The sequence below is a fragment of the Chlorocebus sabaeus genome, chromosome 1 (assembly GCF_047675955.1).
Source record: "Chlorocebus sabaeus isolate Y175 chromosome 1, mChlSab1.0.hap1, whole genome shotgun sequence".
Taxonomy (NCBI): Eukaryota; Metazoa; Chordata; class Mammalia; order Primates; family Cercopithecidae; genus Chlorocebus; species Chlorocebus sabaeus.
In genome coordinates, this window is record NC_132904.1 from 70,551,120 (window position 1) to 70,574,015 (window position 22,896).

Consider the following 22,896-nt stretch of genomic DNA (forward strand, 5'->3'; position numbering starts at 1 on the left):
TTCAGTCTGATACAATTATTTTCTTCAATCTTCCCTAAATTTCTCAATGGCAGAGACAGTTTCCTTCTGTTACCTCTACTTCCTGAAAGCCCCTCAGGAGGTTGGCAGGTAGTAGGCATTGACTGAATCTTGCCTAAGGGCCTGCTGGTTAGAAAAAGACCTATTAGAAGTCAGTCAGACAATGTGGGGATGGGCATGTGGCTCCAGGAGGCAGTGCCTTAGGCTGCATTTAGGTGCCCTGCACCAAAGGAGGGCCTGTTTGCCTGTGTTCTCTGCTCACATCCAGAAATGTGAGCTCTGCATCAGGGGCTGTCCATGACAGGACACGTCCTCACGTCAGGGACCAGTACAGCTGGTCCGATCTGGACGCGAGCCCTAGAAGGCAGGTACTGTATCGTATCTTGCACTTCTCCACCATATCTTCTTGAGGTACTCAGTGCTGTGTTGAGCATGTGGTGTTCCACATATTCTCATTATTTTTTGAATCAAATAACTGATTCAGTTTAGTTGAACTCTGAAGGGGGTAAAGAGGGAACTATTTTGATGTTCCAATTTTTTGTTTCTGTTTAATAAGCTAAGTGTGGTTCTCACTCCAATTTGCTTACCACCTTTTCTATTTTATCATCGTTCTTCTACACTAGACTCTACACTCCAAGAAGGCAGAGATGATCTTTTTCATAACCATATTCCTGTCACCTAGCATAGTACCTGGGAGACAGTAAGTACTCAATAAATACCTTGTGAATGAATGAAACGCATTGATTTCTTGCTTTGGTTCAAGTCCCTGATTTTTCCATAGAGAGGTGGGGAGGAATGGAGATCCCAAAGGGAAAGAAAGACCTTTTGACCCCAGGCCTTCTGCAGAGGCCCAGGTGAGGTAGGGTCTATTTGCTGTTGCTGAAACTGCTGGGGCCTGCCTGCCAGCCAGCTGATGCTGTGGGGAAGAAGGAACTTTGCTGTGAGGTGGCAGGGCTGGCTCTGAAGCATGGAAGTCTCCTTCCCAGCCCACTGTCTCATGTGTGCTTTAGGGTCCTGTTCCAACAGCCACTTTCTCCCACCAACTTTTATTTTATTACACGTTTTTTTGAAACAGGGTCTCACTTCCATCATTCAGGCTGGAGTGCAGTGGTGTGATCATGGCTCACTGCAGCCTTGACCTTCTGGGCTCAGGTAATTCCTCTACTTCAGCCTCCAGAGTAGCTGGGATTATAGGTGCATGCTACTACGCCTGGCTAATTTCTGTATTTTTAGTAGAGATGGAATTTCACCATGTTACCCAGGCTGGTCTTGAACTCCTGACCTCAAGTGATCCTCCCACCTTGGCCTCCCAAAGTGCTGGGATTACAGGCATGAACCACTATGTCTGGCCTCATGAACTTTTAAGTTCCTGTTCCTCAGTCATAAAAATGTTCAAGTTTCCCATTTAGGGGAAAAAAACCAAACAAACCCCTGACCTTGCATTGTCTTCTAGTTGCCACCCAGCTCTCTGTCACTTACTAGATGGATAACTTCAGGAAAGTTCATTTTTTGTGCCTCAATTTCTCCATTTTTAAATGTATTAGTACTTGTTGTTTTGAGGGTTAAATGAATTTATAAATGTCAAGTGTTTAGAATGGTGCCTAGCATAGTGAACACTTAATAAATGTCAGCTATTCTTATCTCCTCAGTTTATGTGAAAAAGTTGCCTGTTCTCACTGTCCTCACCATTTAGCTCCTTTGACTAATGAAGTTTGGCTTCCATTATCACCAATGCAAGGTCCTCCTTAACACTAAAACCAGTGATACATGTCAGCCACATTCTCCTGGACCTACGTGCAGCATCAGTGTTGACCACCACATCCTGAAACTCTGCAGCATCGGCTCCCATGGCACCTCTCTCTGCTGCTTCTCCCACCTCCCGACCAGCTCTCCTCACCTCCTTTGTGGGCATGCCCTGTCCTGCTTCTCCTTTGCACACCGAAGATGCTCAGAGTCTGCCTCTGTGTGTTTGGTTCCCCCTTCCCAGGGTCTTCTTGCTGCCCTCATCGATTCCCAGAGATGCCTACCTTTATGGCTGAGTTCAGCCCTCAACTCCAGGCCTGCATCTCCTCCTGGATGTCCTATAGGCACATGCCGCAAACGGCAACCTGCATCATCTCCCAAACCCATCTATGTGCTGTTTCCTATCCAGTAAATGGTATCACCTGCCTGGTAACTTGTGACAGAAACTTCCAATTATTATTTCCTTTGTCTCATCCCCTGCCCCTCTATCTAATCCTCTCAGATCTGTTCCCCTCCTTTTCATCATAAAGCAGTCTATACTTCAGGTCAGACTTTCTTCATCTCTTTTATTATTGCAAGTGTCCTACCTAGCCTCCTCGCTTCTGGTCTTCCCTTTCTTAACCTGCCCTCTACAAGGCATTGGGTGACTTCTTTTCTCATATGTACATCTGCCCATACCACACTCTTGCTTAACAGTGAACACTATCCATGTACCAGGTATTGTGCTAGGCAGTTTACATGATTGTTTTCATTTTCACAACAACCCAGTAAGTACTACTATCACCTCCATTTTCCAGATGAGGAAAGTGAAGTTTCTTTGCTTTAGAATAGAGTCCAAGTACCTCAGCCAGGCATAGAAGTCCTTTAAGATCCAGGCCCTGCCTCACCTTGCACCATCCCCTCATCCCTGGACTCTAGCCACAGTGAACTACTGCCCACAGGCAGCCTCCTTCACCCAGTGAGGCCTCTGCACATACAGTTTGTCCTGACTAGAACTTTTCCTTGTCTCTATTGCACAATGCCTATTCATCTTTAAGGCCTGGCTCTCCTGTCTCTCTTACTGGGATGGCTCCAAGTAGAGTTAGGGCAGCTCCCTCCTCACGTTCCCTTGCGTTCTGTCCACGTCTCATCACAGTACTTGGCACAATAAACTGTCAGTATCTATCTATTTGACTGTCTCCTATCTCATAATGGGAACTTCTCGAGGTAAGGTCTCATTCAAATCTGTCCTTGGCACCCAGCACAGGGCCTGGCACGATTTATTTTTGAAAGAATAGTCAGGAAGGCCTAAGTTAAAGCAGCGCTTAGGGTCTGGACACATATGGCAGCTCCTCCATCGGCCATATTCTGAGCACAATTAATACTGACTGCAAAGGCAGCAACATCAGGGTCCAGGATCCAGGATAGGCAAGGTCAGGGAGAACTGCACATGAGGAGGTCTATTTTCAATGCTCAGCCTCCAGCCATTGCATGCTTTAATCCTTTCCTGAGCCCACTCTCCCACCCCTAGGTTTTTCTCTGATCTGCATCAAGAATCATACTGTGTGGTATGTACAAATGTTTCCACTCATCTGGTTTTCTCAACAATGTTGTGAAACTGCGATAGTCCAATCCAATCTATACTGACAAGTCCCTTCTCTGGGTAGTGCTAGGTCCTGAGGATGCAGAAAAAGACAAGGTCCCTGACTTGGGGAGCTTATAGTTTGGTGGGTAAGGGATTTCTGCCTCCATTTTATAGGTGAAGAAATGGGCTCATAAAGATTAAACTATATGTCTATAATCACAAAAATCATTTTGTGGGTCTAGAAGGGTCAAAGTCAGGCTCCCTGACTTCTAGTAGAGGAAGATTTCTAGTCTAGTAAAGCAGCCTGCTTCACCTGCCAGCCACACAATATTCCCTGCTTGTTGGGATAGCAGGTGAGCTGATCTAATCAGTTGGTTAGGCCACAGGTGTGAAGGCTGTAGATGGTCCTAAGTGGTTTCCTTTCCCCATAACATGCCAGTCTGTGTTTAAAAGGAGGGAGTAGGGAATGTCAGGTGCCCCCTGTTCCCATCAACAGTACCTTACTGGGGCCTTGGGAAAGTCCATCTCCATGGTGCCTGTTTAGCTCCATCACCTGGTTTTTTAAAAAAATTTAATCTGGCAAGGCATGGTGGCTCAAATGCTCTAACTGCAGCATTTGAGAGGCTGAGGCAGGAGGATTGCTTGAGGCCAGGAGTTTGAGATCAGCCTGGGTAACACAGCAAGACCCCAACTCTTAAAAAAAATTAGCTGGGTGTGATGGTGCATACCTAGTAGTTCTAGCTACTTGCAAGGCTGAGGTTGGAGGATCACCGGACCACAGGAATCTGAGGCTGCAGTGAGGTATGATAATGCCACTGCACTCCAGCTTGGGTGACAGAACAAACTGTCTCTTAAAAAAGAAAAAGTAGGCAAGTCACGATAACTGAGCATCAGTTTCCTTATATATGCAAAATAGAGATGATACCTACCTAAAAGACTTGTGATATCTAAATGAAAAATGTGCATAAAGTGCTCAATGGCAGTGATCTACTTCCCTCTTTCTCTAGCCCCTCTGCTTCTCTTTCAATTGAGATAAATAGTCTCCTTCCTTAGATGCTGAGCCTTGCCTTCAGGTGGTAAAATACCCAACAGATGAACTGGATAAATCAGGGTAGGCTAGGCTAATGTGCTACCAATGCCTAAACCCAGGTCAAGGCATTATGTTTCTGAGGGCTGGTGTTAATGGTAAAACTGTAGCACCTGTCATGCAGGTGGGGTCTTCTGAAGGAATGGTCTTCCCATGCCCCCCAGTGCATTCCATGAGGGTGGCCACTTGCTCACACTCACACTAGGCTAGCCTTAGCACCAGCATCCAAACCACTTGTGGGAAATGCCAAAGGATACAGTAGGAGGCTATGCTTTGTGGATGTCTCTGATCCAGTTGTCACTTGCCTCTGCCTGATGTCAGAGGAGTCGATGGGTGGTCCCTTATGTTTTTCCCTTCTGCTCTGGGAGGCTAGGTTTAGTGGCAACTTCTTGAAGCTATCAGCAGAGTCACTGAGCTCACTGGTAGCAGCTTCATTCTCGGCAGGGGCCTCTGACTTGGGCTCCTTGTTCTGATCTGCCTGTGGTGAACTCCATCCAACAAATGTCCTGCTCTGTTGGGCTCCTGAGAGTGTCGGGCATGGGATGGGTTGAGGGTTGGCTGAGGCAGACTTGCCACTAATCTTGGCCTTAGAGGCCTCACCCTCACAAGCAACAAGACTTTGGCTAGGAGAACCCTCCCTAGGCAGGTGGGAGTTGACAGCCCTTTCTGGGCTGGAAAGAAAGCTACTTTTGACCGTAAGCTCTTCTCTGTAGAAAGGCCCTGGAGAAGGACAAGAGGGGCCTTCCCTCTGTACCTCGTCAGGCTGAGGGCTGATGACGTCACTTGTGTCTGATATGAAACTAGACCAAGGGCTAGTTTTGTCTGTCACCGTGGTGATCTCATTTAAGGTCCTGGGCTCAATGATGTCTTCTTCATAGTCTTCATCACTGTAGGCTGGGCCTGCCTCAGTGTCCTCACTGCTCTGCATCCTTGTAATGGGTACTGTATGCCTCAGGGACTCATGAAGCATTCTTCCTCCATTTGAAGTCTCTTCAAGAGGAGGGGGTGGTGGGGAATCTGTGCCCTTATCTGGAGCTCTTGCCAATGGCTCATCTGGCGTTGTGCATTGTTCTTGCAGTGCCTCTGTGTCCCGAGCATCTGGGAGGGTGGTGGCCTTGCTGTTTCTACTCCTGGCTCGGTGAGAACTCAAAGCCGCTTGGGAATCCCTGGTGATAGTCTGCAGATCTGAACAGCAACACATATCACTCTCATTACAAGGTAGGGCCACAGACCCCTCAAATTTCCCACACTAGCCTCTAGCTTCAGAAGCACTCTGGCAATCAGACTTTGAACAAGCCATAAAGAAAATTAGTCCACCCAAGATTCAGTGAGACTATATTCAAGGCAGTACAATTTTTAGTACTTTATTCTAATATCAGAGGACCAGAATCTAATCTATAGTTGTGGATACATCTGTGGAAATGCTTTCAGAGACTATCTGCTCATGCTCAGGAATCCTTAGGAGCTGGGAGTTCTGGTGGGCATGTTCACGCTTCCAGTTACTTCAGTAACTACCTATATTAAAAATCAAAATGAGAATCCACTTATTTACCTATTTGATGACAGTTATTAAAACTACCGATTTTACTTGGAAAATAAAAGCAAGGAAATGTCTATCACTCACATGATAAGGCAGGGAAGATTTACAGAGAAAATAGAAGCAGCAGGGTATGTTGGAAAGAGCATAGGCTTTGGAGCCAGTCAATCCTGGGTTCAAATCTCCGTTGTCACTTGTTACCTTTGTGATCACAAGCAGACTATCCTCTCTGAGCCTGTTGATCTGTACAGTGTAATCAACACCATCCACTTCATAAGGTTACAGTAGAGAATACACGAAAGAAATGGGCATACACTGTGTGGTGAATATACAACCACTTAATAAATAGAAGCTACTAGTCATCTCAAATTATTTTTGGGATGAAATAGGAGTGAATAAATTAATAAACAGACCTAGTAAATGATACATGTTTGCAAGATAATTTGAGAGGAGAAAATTAGGAACTGAAGGCAAATTTGATTCCTGGGGAATAGGGGTCACATCTCCCTCACAGCACCTAACACAGGGCTCATTCTACAGGAGGTGCTGGCTGTTTAATATTATACATTGATGATTTTCAGGCCTCAAAGGAATGGGTAGATATATGAAAATGGAACATTACTACCTGTAAATAGGAATAGGCACTGGGAAGCATGTTTAGTTGATCCTAATCCTTTGGCCTGAGCATGCTTTCTGTCTCAGAGCAGTCTTCCTGTTTTTTATAAACCTGCCCAGCCTTCAAGGCTTCAAGGCATGTTCTATTGGATCTCCTTCAGGAAGCCTTTGCAGATTCATGAGTTCAATAAGATTGCTATATGGCTTTGTTCTATAAGGAAGCACTTAAGAATACGATGCTGTGTAATCGTATGTTTACCCCCTCAGACTGTGAGCTTCCTTATAAGCCTTCACTTGCACAGGGGTTTATGTTATGCTTTTAAATATACTATCTTGTTTAATTTTCAGCTAATCATATGAGATCAGTAATTATAAATAAGCAACTTGAGTTTCAGAGAATTTAAGTGGCTTGTCCAGAGCAGGGAGTAGTATGTAGCTACTCGGAATTTGGGACTCCAAGTCTTATCAGGAAGCTTCTCAGGGCATGAACCATATGTCTGAATCATGTTGTATCTCTAGGGCCCAGCCTAGCATATAGCTCTGGCTTAAAAAAATCCCACTTGGTAACACTCTCTCAAGTTTCACTCATATCCATTTGTCTGATGGCTTTGTAAAAAAAGCGCACTGAGGCATAATGGAGGCAGGGGCAGGCTTTTGCTATGTTTTTTCTTTTTTCTTTCTTCTTTTTTTTTTGAATGGTTTCCCTGATCTAATCATCTTTCTCTTTTTAAATTCATTCTCCTTGTGAAAACCAGTTCTCATTCAGTCATCTGCTTGCTGAGAACTTCCCATTTCTTCCAGGATAAATATTAGGCCCCACAGCTTCAATTCTTCTTCTTCCTTTTTTTTTTTTTTTTTTTTTTTTGAGTCAGAGTATCATTCTGTTGCTCAGACCAGGGTGCAGTGAAGCAATCTCGGCTCACTGCAACCTCCGTCCCCTGGGTTCAAGTGATTCTCGTGTCTCAGACTCCCAAGTAGCTGGGATTATAGATGCGCACCACCACGCACAGCTAATTTTTGTATTTTTAGTAGAGACGGGGTTTTGCCATGTTGGCCAGGCTGGTTTCGAACTTCTGACCTCAAGTGATCCACCCACTTCGGCCTCTCAAAGTGCTGGGATTACAGGTGTGAGCTACCGTGCCTGGCCACAATTCCCCTCTCTCTCCTCTTTTAATATGCCCCTTTATAAAGATTCCCCTATTTGTTTCCACCTCTACTCCAAACAAGCCTTCATCTGTTTTGCTGTCATACTTTCTTTGTGAGAGGCTTTTTTTTTGGTTGACTATAGAATATAAGCTTGATGAAGGGAGATAATGCCTGTCACATCCACCACTGTATCCTCCTGGGACAAATAATAGAATAGTGCCTGGCACAGATGGTGCTCAATAAACACTTGACTGAAAATATCCAAGCAAGTGGAAGTCAAACACAGAGCATTTATCTGAGGCCATGGATACCAACAGGTTAGGTATCTGGAAGAAGAGGACAGAAAGAAGGTTTGTACTTAGTGTCAATCATGGTGTTTTTCTCTCCCTTTAGACAAAGAAAATTGAAATTCTTCATCCCTGTGGAGAATCTATGCATTTTGCTTGAGCAAAAACAAGTGAGGTCTAAGGATGCTGACCTAGTTGATTTCCCAGTGTTCCCTGAAGTTTGCCTGATAAAGATTTCTAGGTCATGACCCTGGATCCTGATTTAGAAGGATGGAGTAGGACCCAGGAATCTCTATTTCACAGTAAGTGCCCCGGGTGATTCTTGTGCTCAGGCAGGTTGGCCAACACTTGCTCTAGAGCAGTCTCAGTCTTGTCCACACACTAGAACCACCTGTGGAGTTAGAAACGATACTGATGCCTGGGTTCCACCTCAGAGATTCTGTTGACCTACCGTACAGCCTGGGCACGGGGTTTTTTAAAAGTCCCTCAATAATTCTAATACACAGCTAAAGTGAGAACCACTGCTCCAAAGGGGTTTTTCAAAGGGTGGACTATGAACCCCTAACATCCAGAATCATCTAGGGTGCTTGTAAAAAGTGCAGACTTCTGGGCTCTGATAATTAGAATTTTAAATATGCTTGTTGTTTATTATTTTCTTAGAGAGTGGCACAAGTTCAAGAACTGCTATTGAGGAACCACTCATCTAATCTACCCCACTCTTTTCCTGGCTGGGGAACCTGAAGTCCAAGAAGGGAAAGGACATGTTCAGAGTCAGACTCTAAGTCTGTACCAGAAGCCCATCAAGGACCTGGGTCAGTCCAATGCTCTTTCCATTGCCCCATGTTGCTGTGCCATATTATTATGTCCCTCCTTTTCAAAAGCAAGATGGTTTATAAAAAAAAAAAAAAAAAAAAAAGGGAAGAGGGTGAAAACAACTGGTCTCTATTGGTCATAGGGGCTTGTCCAAAGGAAAACATTCAAATGCTTTTCGAATTAGCACCTAGTGACCATAACTTCTCAATAAGAAAGGATCTGAATCATACCTGTGATTAAGGAGCTGACTTGCAACACCAGGTTATTGGATTTTTCCAGGATACACTGGCTCCCAGGGTCTAGGCTGCTGGCACCTGGCTCAAGATGGTCCCTACAGCTCTCCTGGTGCTGTGAGATGGCCGTTTGAGTATGAGGGCTGAGGGGTAGGAAAGGCTTGGTGAGCTTCTGGCTGAAGTACCTCTGGATCTGATCAAGCTCACTCAGATTCTTCCTATAAACAAAAGGGGGAGAAGAAGACAAAAGGGTAATTCATGGAGATTATGAACATCTTTTATGTCCCCTGAACACTACTGCTTGAGCCAAAGCCTTAATACCTCTCACTTGCTCTATTAATATACTAAGGCCCTCTCTCTCCAATCCACCAACTCATCCTTCACTCCTCTGACTGCAATCCTGCTACTGGGGACAACTTTCTCCCCATTTTGTCTGTCTAATGCAATTCCTCATATGATGTCCAGCAAAAATGCCACTTCCTCAGAAAGGAACCATTCTTGACCATCATTCCAGTCCTTATTTCTCTTTACTTTGACAGAATAAAGCCCTACTCTGTGCTAACACTGTCCTTTGCTACCTCATAACCATTCCTAATCCTTCAGGCAAGCAACTTCTAAAAAGCCTTCCCTGACTCTCTTAATTAGTTTAGGGGCTCCTCTTCTGTGCTCCATAGTTCTTTCTGCACTCTTCCATCACATCACTCATTTATTTCATATCTACTTCCCCTGATATACGGTGAGCTCTGGGCTGATTCCTTCATGTCTACTGCACCCAGCATAGTGCTTGGCACAAAACAAAAGAATGTTGAATGGATAAAAAGGACATAAATAAATGATTTAAAAAATCTGTTTAAAAGCCTTTAATAGGGCTGCATTCTTACCACTCTCCAATAAGAAACCTTCACTTGCACAGGATTTTATGTTTATGCTTTTAAACATACCATCTTGTTTAATCTTCAGCTAATCATATGAGATCAGTAATTATAAATAAGCAACTTGAGTTTCACAGAATTTAAGTGACTTGTCCAGAGCAGGGAGTAGTATGTAGCTACTCAGAATTTGGGACTCCAAGTCTTGTGCTTTTTCCATATGAGATGGGCTCTGTTCTAGCTGGGTTCATTCCTTCCTCATACTTCTGCTGATACTGGAACCTGAGTTCAAGTAACTCCCTGCTCTATTTCTATTCCATTCAACTTTTAAGGTTGAAGCTCACATTTCTTTTTTTCAAAGTCCATTATCCCAAATCGTTGGACCACCTGTCCCTTAAACACCCTCACACTCATCATTTCACACGTCAAACCTTTTCTTAGATTTTCCCTTAATTGTCTCATTACATGTTAGTTTGGTGGTTCCCTAAGTAGGCCGTGGGCATCTCGGAATAGAAGATGCATCTCAAATTTCTCTGCTTCCTTAGTACACTCAATGTGCCTGGTACAATCAACACAACATGGACACCAAATACCTGTGACATGAACTGAAAGTCTTTCTATGCTTTTGTTAGAAACAGTCTGCGTGTCTTAGAGGAAAATCCAAATGAGAGGACAAAGTTGATCCTTATTCTATCACTACAGGCCAAGACTCAAGTCACAGTGGTGTGTACCAAATCACTTAGGTGTCTATATTGTGGTATATGCCACATGGATAAACATCTGCAGGAGGAACATGCAAATAAATGTAACTTGGTGGGGGGTAGCTTTGGGAAATATGCAAACCTACTGGTCTTGTTAGACCAGTGTAGAACCATGTAGAACCATGGCATATCAACCTACAAACACCAAGCTGTAATTTGCTCATCTGTGAAACACAGGTTTATTAATACTTGCTCTGAAGGCCTGAAATGATAGCTATGATTCAAATGCAGCACTGTTAAAGGGCTCTCTGAATCTAAGGAGGTAATGCAAATTGATCTTACCACGTTTCACGCCCATTTGGTAAAGAATCCCTCTAGATAGTAGTTCTGAAAGCCTAGTTCTAGGACCAGCTATGGCAGCATCACCTGAGCCTGTTAGAAATGCAGAGTCTCAAGCCTTATCTTAGACCTACTGAATCAGGAACTGTGTGGATAGGTCTTAACAATCAGTGCTGTAATAAGCCCTTCATGGGATTCTGATATACATTAAATTTTGAGAACTACTGTCCTAGCGCAGTGGTTTTCAAGCTGGCAATATTGTCCCCCAGGATACACTTGGCAATGTCTGGAGACATTCTGGGTTGTCACAAGTCAACCCAAAGAGAGGGGTGCTACTGTATGTAGTTGGTAGAGGTCAGGGATGCAGCTAAACATCATATAATGCACAGAACTGACCCTCAAAACAAAATATCTGGCCAGAATATCAACAGTGCCAAGGTTGAGACAAACTACTCGAAGGTGAAGGAGTTTTTTTTTTCAAGTGGGTTCCAAATAGGTTATGTGATGACCCAATAAAATACAACCAAATTGTCAATAATTTCACTTAAATAGCCTACAATCTCTAGCATTTTACTAATCTGAAATAAGAATCTGAACATATTACTTCTTTGTAAAGTAAGTTTGGGCAGTTTCCCATAATCTATAACAGAAGTCCCAACCTCTGGGCTGTGGACCGGTACTGGTTTGTGGCCTATTAGGAACTGGGCTGCACAGCAGGAGGTGAGCGGGGGCAAGTGAGCGTTACCCCGGAGCTCTGCCTCCTGTCAGATCAGCAGCGGCACTAGATTCTCATAGGAGCGCAAACCCTATTGTGAACTGCTCATGTGAGGGATCTAGGCTGTGCGCTCCTTATGAGCATCTAAATAATGACTGATGATGGGAGGTGCAAGAGTTTCATCTGGAAAGCATTCCCCACCCCTCAACCTCACCCTGCCCCATCTGTGGAAAAATGATCTTCCACAAAACCAGTGTCTGGTGCCAAAAAGGTTGGGGTCTGCTTGTCTATAGCACTATTGATCAATGTTTAACTTGTGTCATTAACCAAAAAGATTTTGTCGATGTTTCTTTTCTGAGTTTGCATTATGAAATCAAAGAATAGGTTTTTTTTTTCCCCCAAATATAAAGTCTTTTGGACGGGCGCAATGGCTCACGCCTGTAATCCCAGCACTTTGGGATCACGAGGTCAGGAGTTTGAGACCTGCCTGGCCAACATAGTGAAACCCCATCTCTACTAAAAATACAAAAAATTAGCTGGGTGTGGTTATGGGGACCTGTAATCCCAGCTACTTGGGAGGCTGAGGCAGAAGAATCGCTTGAACCCAGGAGGCAGAGGCTGCAGCGAGCCAAGATTGCACCACTGCACTCCAGCATGGGTGACAGAGTGAGACCCCCATCTCAAGAAAAACAAAAACAAAAACAAAAACAAAAAAAGCCGGGAGCCGCAGTGGCTCAGGCCTGTTGTCCTGGTGAATAAGGAGGTAAGCAAGGTCAGGTGTTGGAGCCCATTTAAGGCCCTTCATGATCTGCCTCTTAAAAACCTCACCTTGCTTCTTGCATCTTATGCTCAGCTTTTTCCTACATGCACTGCTGGCATTTCCCCAAACTTGACTTGCCCCTGAGCCTTGACATAACTTCTTTCTGCACAAAATGTCCTTCAAAGACCACTTCAAATGTGACTTCTTTAAATCTTTCCAGGAACAATCCAGAATATTAGGCATTCCCCTGTCTACTCTTGGCCAGGAAAACTGCAGCTCTTACTAACCTGCATTATAATTATTTGGCAACATGGCTATCTCCTCCACTGAGATGGGCAGAGCAAGGATTGGAGGTGAAGTCTATCTGACTCTGAAGCCACGTCCTTTCCACTGTGCCACGCTTTTCATTAGACAAGCGAGGGGCTGATATAGCTGATCTATCATCGCCCTTTCAATTCTTACAGCGATTCTCTGACTCAGGTGCTAACTAAACTAAGAAAGGAACAGAAAAGAGTTAACAGGACAGAGGCTGGTCTGGAAGAAGTCAATGGTTGTGAGGATAAAGACTGTGGGCAGGATGAAGCTTTGTAAGTTCTAAAGAGAGTGGGAGGCTGTGTAGATGTGAGGGTGGTTATTATGAAGTTTTGGTGAATAACCTGAAGCTCCTGCATTTACAGCTGGATCAGTAACAGAGCCCCTGAAGGAATGAAAGGTCCCAAGCTGATACAGATTCATCTATGAGGAATCCCATGAGGCTCCAGGGTCCAACCTGATACTAACATGCAAAAGAGCACTCTACTAATGTTCCTAGGGCGGTGGCAGGTGATGGAAAAGCAGTAATGCACATTGCCGTTTCTCATTCACCTTGTGCCCCACTATGGTTTCCTGCATCTTTTCTCCGCAGAGCCTCACCTGAGAGAAGTCAGAATGGAGGTTTGGGAGGACAAAGGTGATGTGGTCAGTTTGTCATCACATGGCAAGAGTGCTTCTCCCTGAAGATGCAGGGATTCATGAAACCGGCGAATGTTCTGCACATGCTCTTCATGGCGTGATGCTTGGTTTCTTGTGGTGCCACTTCTGCCACAAAAAAAAAAAAAAAGAAAAAAAATGGGAGCAAAATAAATTCCCAATCAATGAGAACACTGCTAGCATGACAATAAACAAATCACTATCCTGAAATGGAACTGCAAATCTATCCCCACTATCACAGTTCCGGCTTTATCATCTCTTGCTTGGATTATAAATGTCTCCAAAATAATCTTGTCTTCAATCTTGCCTACCCCCTTTTAATTCATTCTTCATAATAAGCAGAGTGATTTTTCTAAAACATAAATCTGACTGGGGGCAGTGACTCAAGCCTGTAATCCCAGCACTTTGGGATGCCGAGGCAGGTGGTTCACTTAAGGCCAGAAATTTGAGACTAGCCTGGCCAATATGATGAAACCCTGTCCCTACTAAAAATACAAAAATTAGCTGGGTGTGGTGGCAGGTGCCTGTAATCCCAGCTATGCTATAGGCTGAGGCAGGAGAATCACTTGAACCTGGGAGGTGGAGGTTGCAGTGAGCTGAAATCATGCCACTGCACTCCAGCCTGGGCGACAGAGTGAGACTCTGTCTTAAAAAAAAAAAAAGCCTCCCAAAACCAAAAACCATAAATCTGAAGTAGTAATAACTTAGTTATTAATAAGTTTATTATTAATAAGTAATAATTTATTAATAAGTTTATTATTAATAAGTTTATTAATTAATAAGTTTATTAATAAGTTATTAATAAGTTTATTATTAATAAGTAATAATAAGAACAACAATAACAACAATATATTTGGCATCCTTATTATACGCCAAGCCCTGATGTAAGCATTCAACATATATTAGGCCATGTAATCACCACCATGCCTTTCTAGCTTTGGCTTTTCAACAAATCTCAAATTCCTGAGCATGATATTCAAGAACATGACTCCAAAAATCTTCTTTTTTTAATTCACAGCTTTATTGAGATATAATTCACATGCCACATAATTCACCTATTTGAAGTGTATTATTCAATGGTTTTTAGTATGAGAAGAGTTACATAAGTGTTACCACAATCAGTTGTAGAACATTTTTACCACTCACAAAACAGCTTCATAACCATTAGAACTATTCCACATTTCCTGGTCCTAGGCAACTACTAATTTATTTTCTGCTTCAATAGGTTTGCCCATTCTGGATATTTCATATGAATGGAATCATATAATATGTGTTTTTTGGTGACTGGCTTCTTTCATTAAGCACAATGTTTGCAAGCTTCATCTATAGTATAGCATGTATCAGTCTTTCATTCCTTTTTGCAGCTGAATAAATATCTACTCCTCAGTTGATGGGCATGAGTTGCTTCTACTTTTTGGTTATTAGGAATAATGCTGCTATAAACGTAAGTGTACAAGTTTTTGTGTGGACATCTGTTTTCATTTCTTTTGGGTATATAACTAGAAGTAGAATTACTGGGTCATAAGGTTACTCCATGTTTAACCTTTTAAGGAACTGCCAGATTATTTTCCAATGCACCTGCAGCATTTTACTATCCCACCAGCAATGTATAAGGGTTCCAATTTATCTACCCCTTCCTAAGGCTTGAGATATCTTTTTTTTTTCTTTTTATGAATACAGTCACCCTAGTGGATATAAAGTGGTACCTTATTGTGGTTTTGATTTGCATCTTTTACTGTGATTATTGGCCATTTGTACATCTTTTTTGAAGAAATGTCTATTCAAATCCTTTGCCCATTTTAAACTGGTTATTTGCTTTTTATTATTGAGTTGTAAGAGTTCTTTATATATTCTAGATATTATTTTGAGACAGGGTCTCACTTTGTCTCCCACGTTGGAGTGCATGGCTCAATGCAGCCTTAACCTCCTGGGCTCAAGTGATCCTCCCACCTCAGCCTCCTAAGTTGCTTAGACTACAGATGTGCACCACCAAGTCCGACTAGGTTTTCAATTTTTTGTGGAGATGGGCTCTCACTATGTTGCCCATCTCTATAAAAAATAATAACATGGCCTTGACCTTCTGAGTTCAAGTGATCCTCCCACCTCAGCCTCCCCAAATGCTGGGATTACAGGTGTGAGCCACTGCACCCAGTCCCCTTTATATGTTCTAGATATAAGATCTATAACTGGCTGGGCACGGTGGCTCACACCTGTAATCCTAGCACTTTGGGAGGCCAAGGTGGGTGGATCACAAGGTCAAGAGATCGAGACCATAGTGGCCAATATGGTGAAACCCCGTCTCTACTAAAAATACAAAAATTAGCCAGTGTGGTGGTGTGCCCCTGTAGTCCCAGCTACTCAGAAGGCTGAGGCAGGAGAATCACTTGAACCCGGGAGGTGGAGGTTGCAGTGGGCTGAGATCACGCCACTGCACTGCAGCCTGGTGACAGAGCAAGACTCCGTTTCAAAAAAGAAAAAAAAAGAAATCTGTAACTTGCAAATATTTTCTCCCATTCTATGGGATGTCTTTTCACTTCCTTGATGGTGTCACTTGCAGTGTAAAAATTCCTAGTTTTAAGATTTTATTTATTTTTATAATATCAATTTGTATTTTAGATCCAGGGGGTATAAGTGCAGGTTGCTGAGGTTTGGGGTTTGAATGATCCCATCACCCAGGTACTAAGCATATTACCCAACAGTTAGTTTTTCAACTTTTGTCCTCCTCCCTTTCTCCCTCCTTTAGTAGTCCCTAGTTTCTTTTGTTGACATTTTTTATGTCCATGAGTACCCAATGCTTAGCTGCCACTTATAAGGGAGAACATGTGGTTTTTGGTTTTCTGTTCTTGTGGTAATTTGCTTAGGATAATGGCCTCCAGTTGCATCCATGTTGCTGCAAAGAACGTGATTTTGTTCTTTTTTTTTTTTTTTTTTAATGGCTATGAGAGTTTTTAATTTTGATGAATCTAATTTTTTTCTTTTGTTGCTTGTGCTTTTGGTGTCATTTCCTAAGGAATCATTGTCTAATCCAAGCTCATGAAGATTTACTCCTCTGCTTCCTAGGAAGAGTTTTATAGTTTTAGTTTTTACATTTAGACCTATTTGAAGTTAATTTTTGTGTATGGTATGAGGAAGGGGTCCAACTTCAATCACTTGAATGTGGATATCCAGTTGTTCCAGCACCATTTATAGAAAAGACTATTCTTTCCTCATTAAAGAGTTTTGGTATCCTTGTTGAAAATTAGTTTATCACAGACACCTAGGTCTATTTTGCGATTATCAATTCAATTCCACTGATTTATATTTCTATCCTCATTCCAGTACTGTTTTGCTTACAGTAGCATTGTAGTAAGCTTTGGAATCAGGGACTCTGTTCTTTTTCAAGGTTGTTTTGCCTATTTTGTGTGCCTTGAATTTCCATATTAATTTTAAGATCAGCTTGTCCATTTCCACAAAGCCAGCAGGAATTTTGATAGGGATTGGGTTGAATCTGTAGATGAATGTGGAGAATATTGCCATCATAACAATATTAAGTCTCTTAATCCATAAATATGGGATGTCTTTCATTTCGTTTAGACCTTTTTCGATTTTCTTTTTTTTTTTTTTTTTGGCAGACAGGGTCTTACTCTGTTGCCTAGGCTGGAGTGCAGTGGCATGAACATGGCTCACTGTAGACTCGACCTCCTGGGCTCAAGCAATTGTCCTGCTTCAGTCTCCCGAGTAGCTGGGACTGCAGGCGTGCACCACTATACCTGGCTAATTTTTTCGAGTTTTTGTAGAGCTAGGGTTTCACTTTGTTGCCCAGGCTGGTCTCGAACTCCTGAGCTCAAGCAATCCTCTCACCTTGGCCTCCCAAAGTGCTGGAATTACAGGCACAAGAGACCACACCCAGCCTCAATTTCATTTTTGGTTATTCATTGTTGGTATATAGAAATAAAATTGATTTTGCTTATCACGTTTTGAAAGTTTCTGTTTGAATTTCTAATACAGTAAAAATTGATAGATATAACCCACATAAACAAACTTGTTTGGGTCATCACTAATTTTTAATAGTATGAAAGGGTTTTAAAGTGAAAATATTTGAGAACCACTGCTTTATAAATGTGTAACTGATATAAAATAAACTTTACGCATTTAAAGAATACAATTTGATGAATTTTAACACATGTATACATCCAAGGAAACCACTACCATGAGATAATGAATACATCTACCACCTCCAAAAGTTTCTTCTTGTCTTTTGCAATTCCTTCCTCCTTTCCTCCTTATCCACCCTGCCTTGTCCCTAGGCAACCACTGATTTGCTTTCTGTCAGTATAGGTTAGGATGCATTTTCTAGGATTTTATATAAATGGAATCACAAACAATGTACTTTTTATTTTTTTTAAGAGATGGGTTCTCACTCTGTCAGGCTGGCGTGCAGTGGTGCGATCATAGCTCACTGCACCCTTAAGTACCTGGGCTCAAGTGAGCCTCGTGTCTCAACCTCCTAAGTAGCTAGGACTACAGGCAGGCAAATTTTAAAATTTTTCTGTGGGGATGGGGTCTCACTATGTTGCCCAGGATTGTCTTCAACTCCTGGCCTCAAGCGTTCCTCCCATCTCAGCTTCCTAAAGCATTGAGATTAAACGCCTGAGTCACCATGGCTGGTCCAATGTACTCTTTTTCATCTAGCTTCTCTTCCTCAGCATAATTATTTTGATATTCATTTTGTTGTCTATCAATAATGCATTTCTTTTTATTTTTGAGTAGTATTAATATTTCATTGTATGGATATACCACAATTTGGTTATTTGTTCACCTCTTTGTTGATGGACACCTGAGTTGTTTACAGTTTTTGGTTATTACAAATAAAGCACAAAGACAAGAAAGTTTGGAAACTGCTGTTCTAGGCATTTTGCATGTATTATTAGTAATAAAACCTCTCTCTTAAGGCTGCTGTGAAAACCCAATGAGCTAATGTATATAAAGTCCATATGAAAGTGAGTTATTTATATTCTCATTTACTCTTCATAACAGCCCTTGAGGTACTATATTATTTTCATCTAACAAATTAGAAAGCTAAAGCTCAGAAAACTAAAGTAATTAGCCTCAGGTCACATGTAGCTAGTAAGTGGTAAAGTCAGGATAGGATTCCAGATCTGTCTGACCTCACAGCCCACTTTACCACCCTGTCCCTTGAGCAGGGCAGGGTCAGGAAGAGCTGGATCTCTGGCAAGATGGTCAGAGAGGGAATTATAGCCTAGCCTTAAATGGCTATCTGTAAATAATATGACATTTTGATGTGGCCCTTCTGAAGTGGTAACAGGGACATCTTTATGTGGACAAAAGGCAAACCATTAAACTTTTAGCTTTTAAAATTACTAAAGAGTGGGCACTAGAGATACCCTCATCCTACCCATGTGTCCCACTGATTGGCTATGGTCAAAGTGACACTTATAAAAGATATAACAAAGGAATTATCTAAAATCTGGGATCTAGGAATTGACAGATACATAGCTCTCTTTGTACAGAGGACAGAGGAGCTCTTCACATCGAGATCAAGTAGAAAACTATGTAGCCCTGAACTGGGCCTTAGAGTGGTTACATGATATAAGTGTCTTCTTGGAATAATAGGGTCTGCTCAGGAACTGCTCTTGTAGGAAGGGCTGCTGTAGAGGAAGATTTCTTGCCCTTTCCCTGAGCTGAAGAGAAAGACATAGGAAAGACTCTGGTGTAGGCAGACGAGGGTGCCAAATGGTACTAGGGCCTGCAAAGAGGTAGAAGGAAAAGTAGCAACCTTCCTCTTAGACCCTGCCCTTGTACAGGATGGAACATGCTGTAGCCCTGAGGCCATATGCATGTTCAAGGCTGGCTTAGTGAAAAGGATGGATCAGTTGCTTTTTGTAAAATAAACTGGCATGTAGTTTTAGGAGGGGAAAGAAGATGTATTCCTCACATAGCTGATGACTGACTTTAGGGATAAAGGTTAAAGACCTTGGAGGATAACAGAAACTTATCCCTTGTACTGAAGTGGCCCTTCTGAAAGCATACATATTCTAGCTCCTATCTCATAAAAACTTTGTTTTCATAGGATCTTGGGGTTTTTGGAGCTGTGACAGAAGATCAACAAAGCTCTTACCCTGTCTTGTTTTTTCCTCTAATAAAGGAAAGAGAGAAATGATAAGCCAGTTCACACACTTCCATTTTTTAACCCAATTTCTTCTCATCATCAAGAATTCACTCACCTCCCAGGAGAGGAGAAATCAAGCTCCTTTGAGGAGGCATGAGCAAGTTGGTCTAGGGTCTGCCTTGCCATGTGGCTGGAGAATGCAGCATACATATCAGAGGCAGGGAAGGAAAAGGGACTGTATATTGGGATCTGTAAACACAACAAGAAAAATGGTACACTTGTCACCATAAAACCATTCGTAACAAAGCAGTATGTAAATAAATTTGTAAAATTTATTGTGTGCATTTAATTTACCGAATACTTCGTATTAAACACTGTGCTAAACAATTTACATACATTTTCTCATTTATAATCTTATGAGGCAAGTAGTATTATTATCCCCATTTTACAGACTATGCTATCAGATTACTTTTCAGTTGCTTTATCTATATTTATGCTCTTGTTCCTCCAGCTATTAATACACTGTAAATGCCTGGATGGATATCATTTTACACTTACCCTACATATGAGGATAATCTGGCTGTGAAATTTCTTGTCTTAGGACTACCAGGGTTGGGCTGAAGAAAGGACCTTCCTATATAGGAACCAATGAACTCTGTTTTCTTATGCATGCTTTCATTCAGTATTTATGGATGACCACTCTGTGCTCGGCCAGGCACGAGAGACAGAGAGATGAATAAAAAACATAGTCTTTGCCTTGATAGAGCTCTCGTATTTTTGATAGTCTGGGAAATTCTTCTTTCTCTTACAGTTAAACTCCTTGAAAGATTTGTCTATGCATACCATCATCAATTTCCCTCTTCGCGTTCTTTCAATTATTTTTTTAATTGAAAGACTAATGATATCAGTGTAACAGAGTTGAAAAACAAGTCAACTTATATAGTTTCAGATTCTATATGACAATCTTGTTTTATTTGAAAACTGAGCTATAACTAATGTATTATACAATTCATCCTTTTAAAAAGCTCAATTCACTGGTTTTCAGTGTATTCAAAGTTGTGCAACCATCACAACTAATTCCAGAACATTTTCATCACCCCAAAAGGTCAGGAGGTTGTTACAAGACACAAATAGTATATAATGTATTCTATAAGCTGGAAAGGGCCAAACATAAGTAAAGGATGTTCTTATACGTCAGTACAATTCTTAATGGTTAGGGATGTGACTCTCCATACATACCAGTGATTTTGAGGTCTCCACTCCACGCCTTGCTTGCCTTTCTTCTTTGAAGTGTATCAAACTCTCCAAAGGGGAGACAGCAACTTTTATCTGCCCCTGGCACTCTCCACTGAAGTCCGTGATGTTGTACCAGCCACAGACAAACTGGAAACCAGAGAGAAGTGGGGAGAGGTCCACTGAGGCAAAGCCAATCACCCTCTCTTCATCTGTAGGGGAAAGAGAAAAGCTGGGCAATGTGGCTAGGTATGTCCTGCCACTGAGATTAGAGGCTGCACACAGAGAAGCTGATTCAGGGGATAGAGGAGTTCAGTGATCCCAAAGCCATCGGAGAAGACAGATAATGAAGTTGAGAGAGACTGGCAACCAAAGCCTGCCTTCCTGTTAGGAATTCCCTTTCTGTATGGTGGGAAAAAGCTGGCAGGCTTGCACTTTAGTCTTTCTCTTTTTTTCAAAGAGATGGAGTCTCACTCTGATGTCCAGGTTGCAGTGCAGTAGCATGATCATAGTTCACTGCAGCCTCAAACTCCCAAACTCAAGCGATCCTCCTTCTTCAGCCTCCCAAATAGCTAGGACTATAGGCACACATCACCATGCCCAGCTAATTTTTAATTTAATTTTTTTGTTGAGACTCAGTCTCACTATGTTGCCTAGGTAGTCTTGAACCCCCAGCCTCAAGTGATCCTCCTGCATTGGCTTCCCAAAGTGTTGGAATTACACATGTGAGCCACCCCACCTAGCTGGTCCTCTTGATATAGGCAATTAGAAAATAACACTAAACTTAAGAACTTATTTTTCCTAGGCTATTATGTCTCAGTGATTTTTCTCAGGACAGTATGTCTTGCAATTATGGAATTATGAGAGATTTGCATTTTCCTATTTCTACTTCTCTGTATTTTCCAAATTTTCTACATATGTATTATATTTAATTAACAGCAAAGTAATGCAAATTAAAAAGGAAAGACAAATAACTCCCTGGAGACCAGTTTAGGGTGCAAAATGAGCCTGGGCTCAGGCTCTTCTCTATATGGCAAGGGGGCTGCCCTTAATGACTGAGAAGATTCTCTTTTTATTGGACAAGCTACCATGCAATGACCTTCATTCTCATATTCTTTGCTACTTATTCCTCATTTCTGACATGAAGTAGCTGGGGACAAACAGGCCTCTGTCACTACATGAATTTCTATTTTACACAGGCTCCATTCTGTACAGTGAAATCAAAGGCGGGATCTACCAAACACTGACACAACTATAGGTCCATAAATTGCTTAATAAATCGAGGAATGCAAATTTTCCAGAGGAGTAATCGTGAAGTTCCCACAGTTCCTTGGGCACATTCCTGATGACGCTAAATTCATCAATACTGCATAACATCTGTTAGGACAGCTTGCTGTCCTTTAGACTCGAACCTAGCTAAAAGATGAGAAAAGGTATTACACTATGTTCCCTACGCTGTCCATACCTGGCATAACATCTTCCTGCATGAAAAACTTGATATTCACTGAAAACACAAGTAAACTGGCCAACCTAGAGCGGGACAAAGGAGCAGTGTGCCACAATAGCAAATCTAGGTACGGCTTTGACTGGAAAACACATTCCTCTAACTCCCTGAGCCTCAGCCACACACATAAAATGAGAAGTATTGAACCAGATTCAATATCCCCTTTGGTTGAGCAGGTGGCTCATGCCTGTAACCCCAGCACTTTGGGAGGTTGAGGAGGGAGGGCTGGTTAAGGTCAAGAGTTCGAGACCAGTCTGGGCAACATTGCATGACCCTATCTCTAAAAAAAAAAAATTGTGGGGTATAGGTGGTGCATGCCAGTAGTCCCAGCTACTTAGGAAGCTGAGGTGGGAGGACCTTGGGCTCAGGAGTTCACAGCTGCAGTGAGCATAATCCTACCACTGTACTCCAGCCTGGGAAACAAAGTGATCCTGTCTCAAAAAAGAAAAAAAAAAGATCCCCTTCAACTTGGAAAATTTTTGATTCTATAAACACTTGAAGCTGTATTCCCCAGAGTGGGGTTCAAGTAATTCTTACCCACTGGGGATGAAGTGTGATGGAGGGTTCTGCCTAAAATGAAGGTAGTACATCTTAAACATACTTGAGGAGTGCTTTGGCTAAGCAGATCATGGAGAAAAGGAATGGCTTGGAAGA

At 42.2% G+C, this 22,896-nt stretch overlaps 1 protein-coding gene across 5 annotated transcripts in view; it reads right to left on the bottom strand.

The window, feature by feature from the left end:
- The window catches only part of C2CD3 (C2 domain containing 3 centriole elongation regulator), a 155,550-nt gene that overhangs the window by 14,507 nt on the left and 118,147 nt on the right, over positions 1 to 22,896 (bottom strand). For 4 of the 5 annotated variants that reach the window (XM_038005474.2, XM_038005475.2, XM_038005473.2 and 1 more), the window contains 5 exons: positions 20,745 to 20,950; positions 19,621 to 19,754; positions 13,340 to 13,504; positions 9,041 to 9,261; positions 4,670 to 5,597 (listed from right to left, as the gene is read on the bottom strand). In XM_038005474.2, the coding sequence (XP_037861402.2) occupies positions 4,670 to 5,597; positions 9,041 to 9,261; positions 13,340 to 13,504; positions 19,621 to 19,754; positions 20,745 to 20,950 (1,654 nt within the window). Of the gene's footprint in view, positions 1 to 4,669; positions 5,598 to 9,040; positions 9,262 to 13,339; positions 13,505 to 19,620; positions 19,755 to 20,744; positions 20,951 to 22,896 lie in introns of those variants that run through there. The other variant, XR_012094068.1, reaches the window with a different exon arrangement.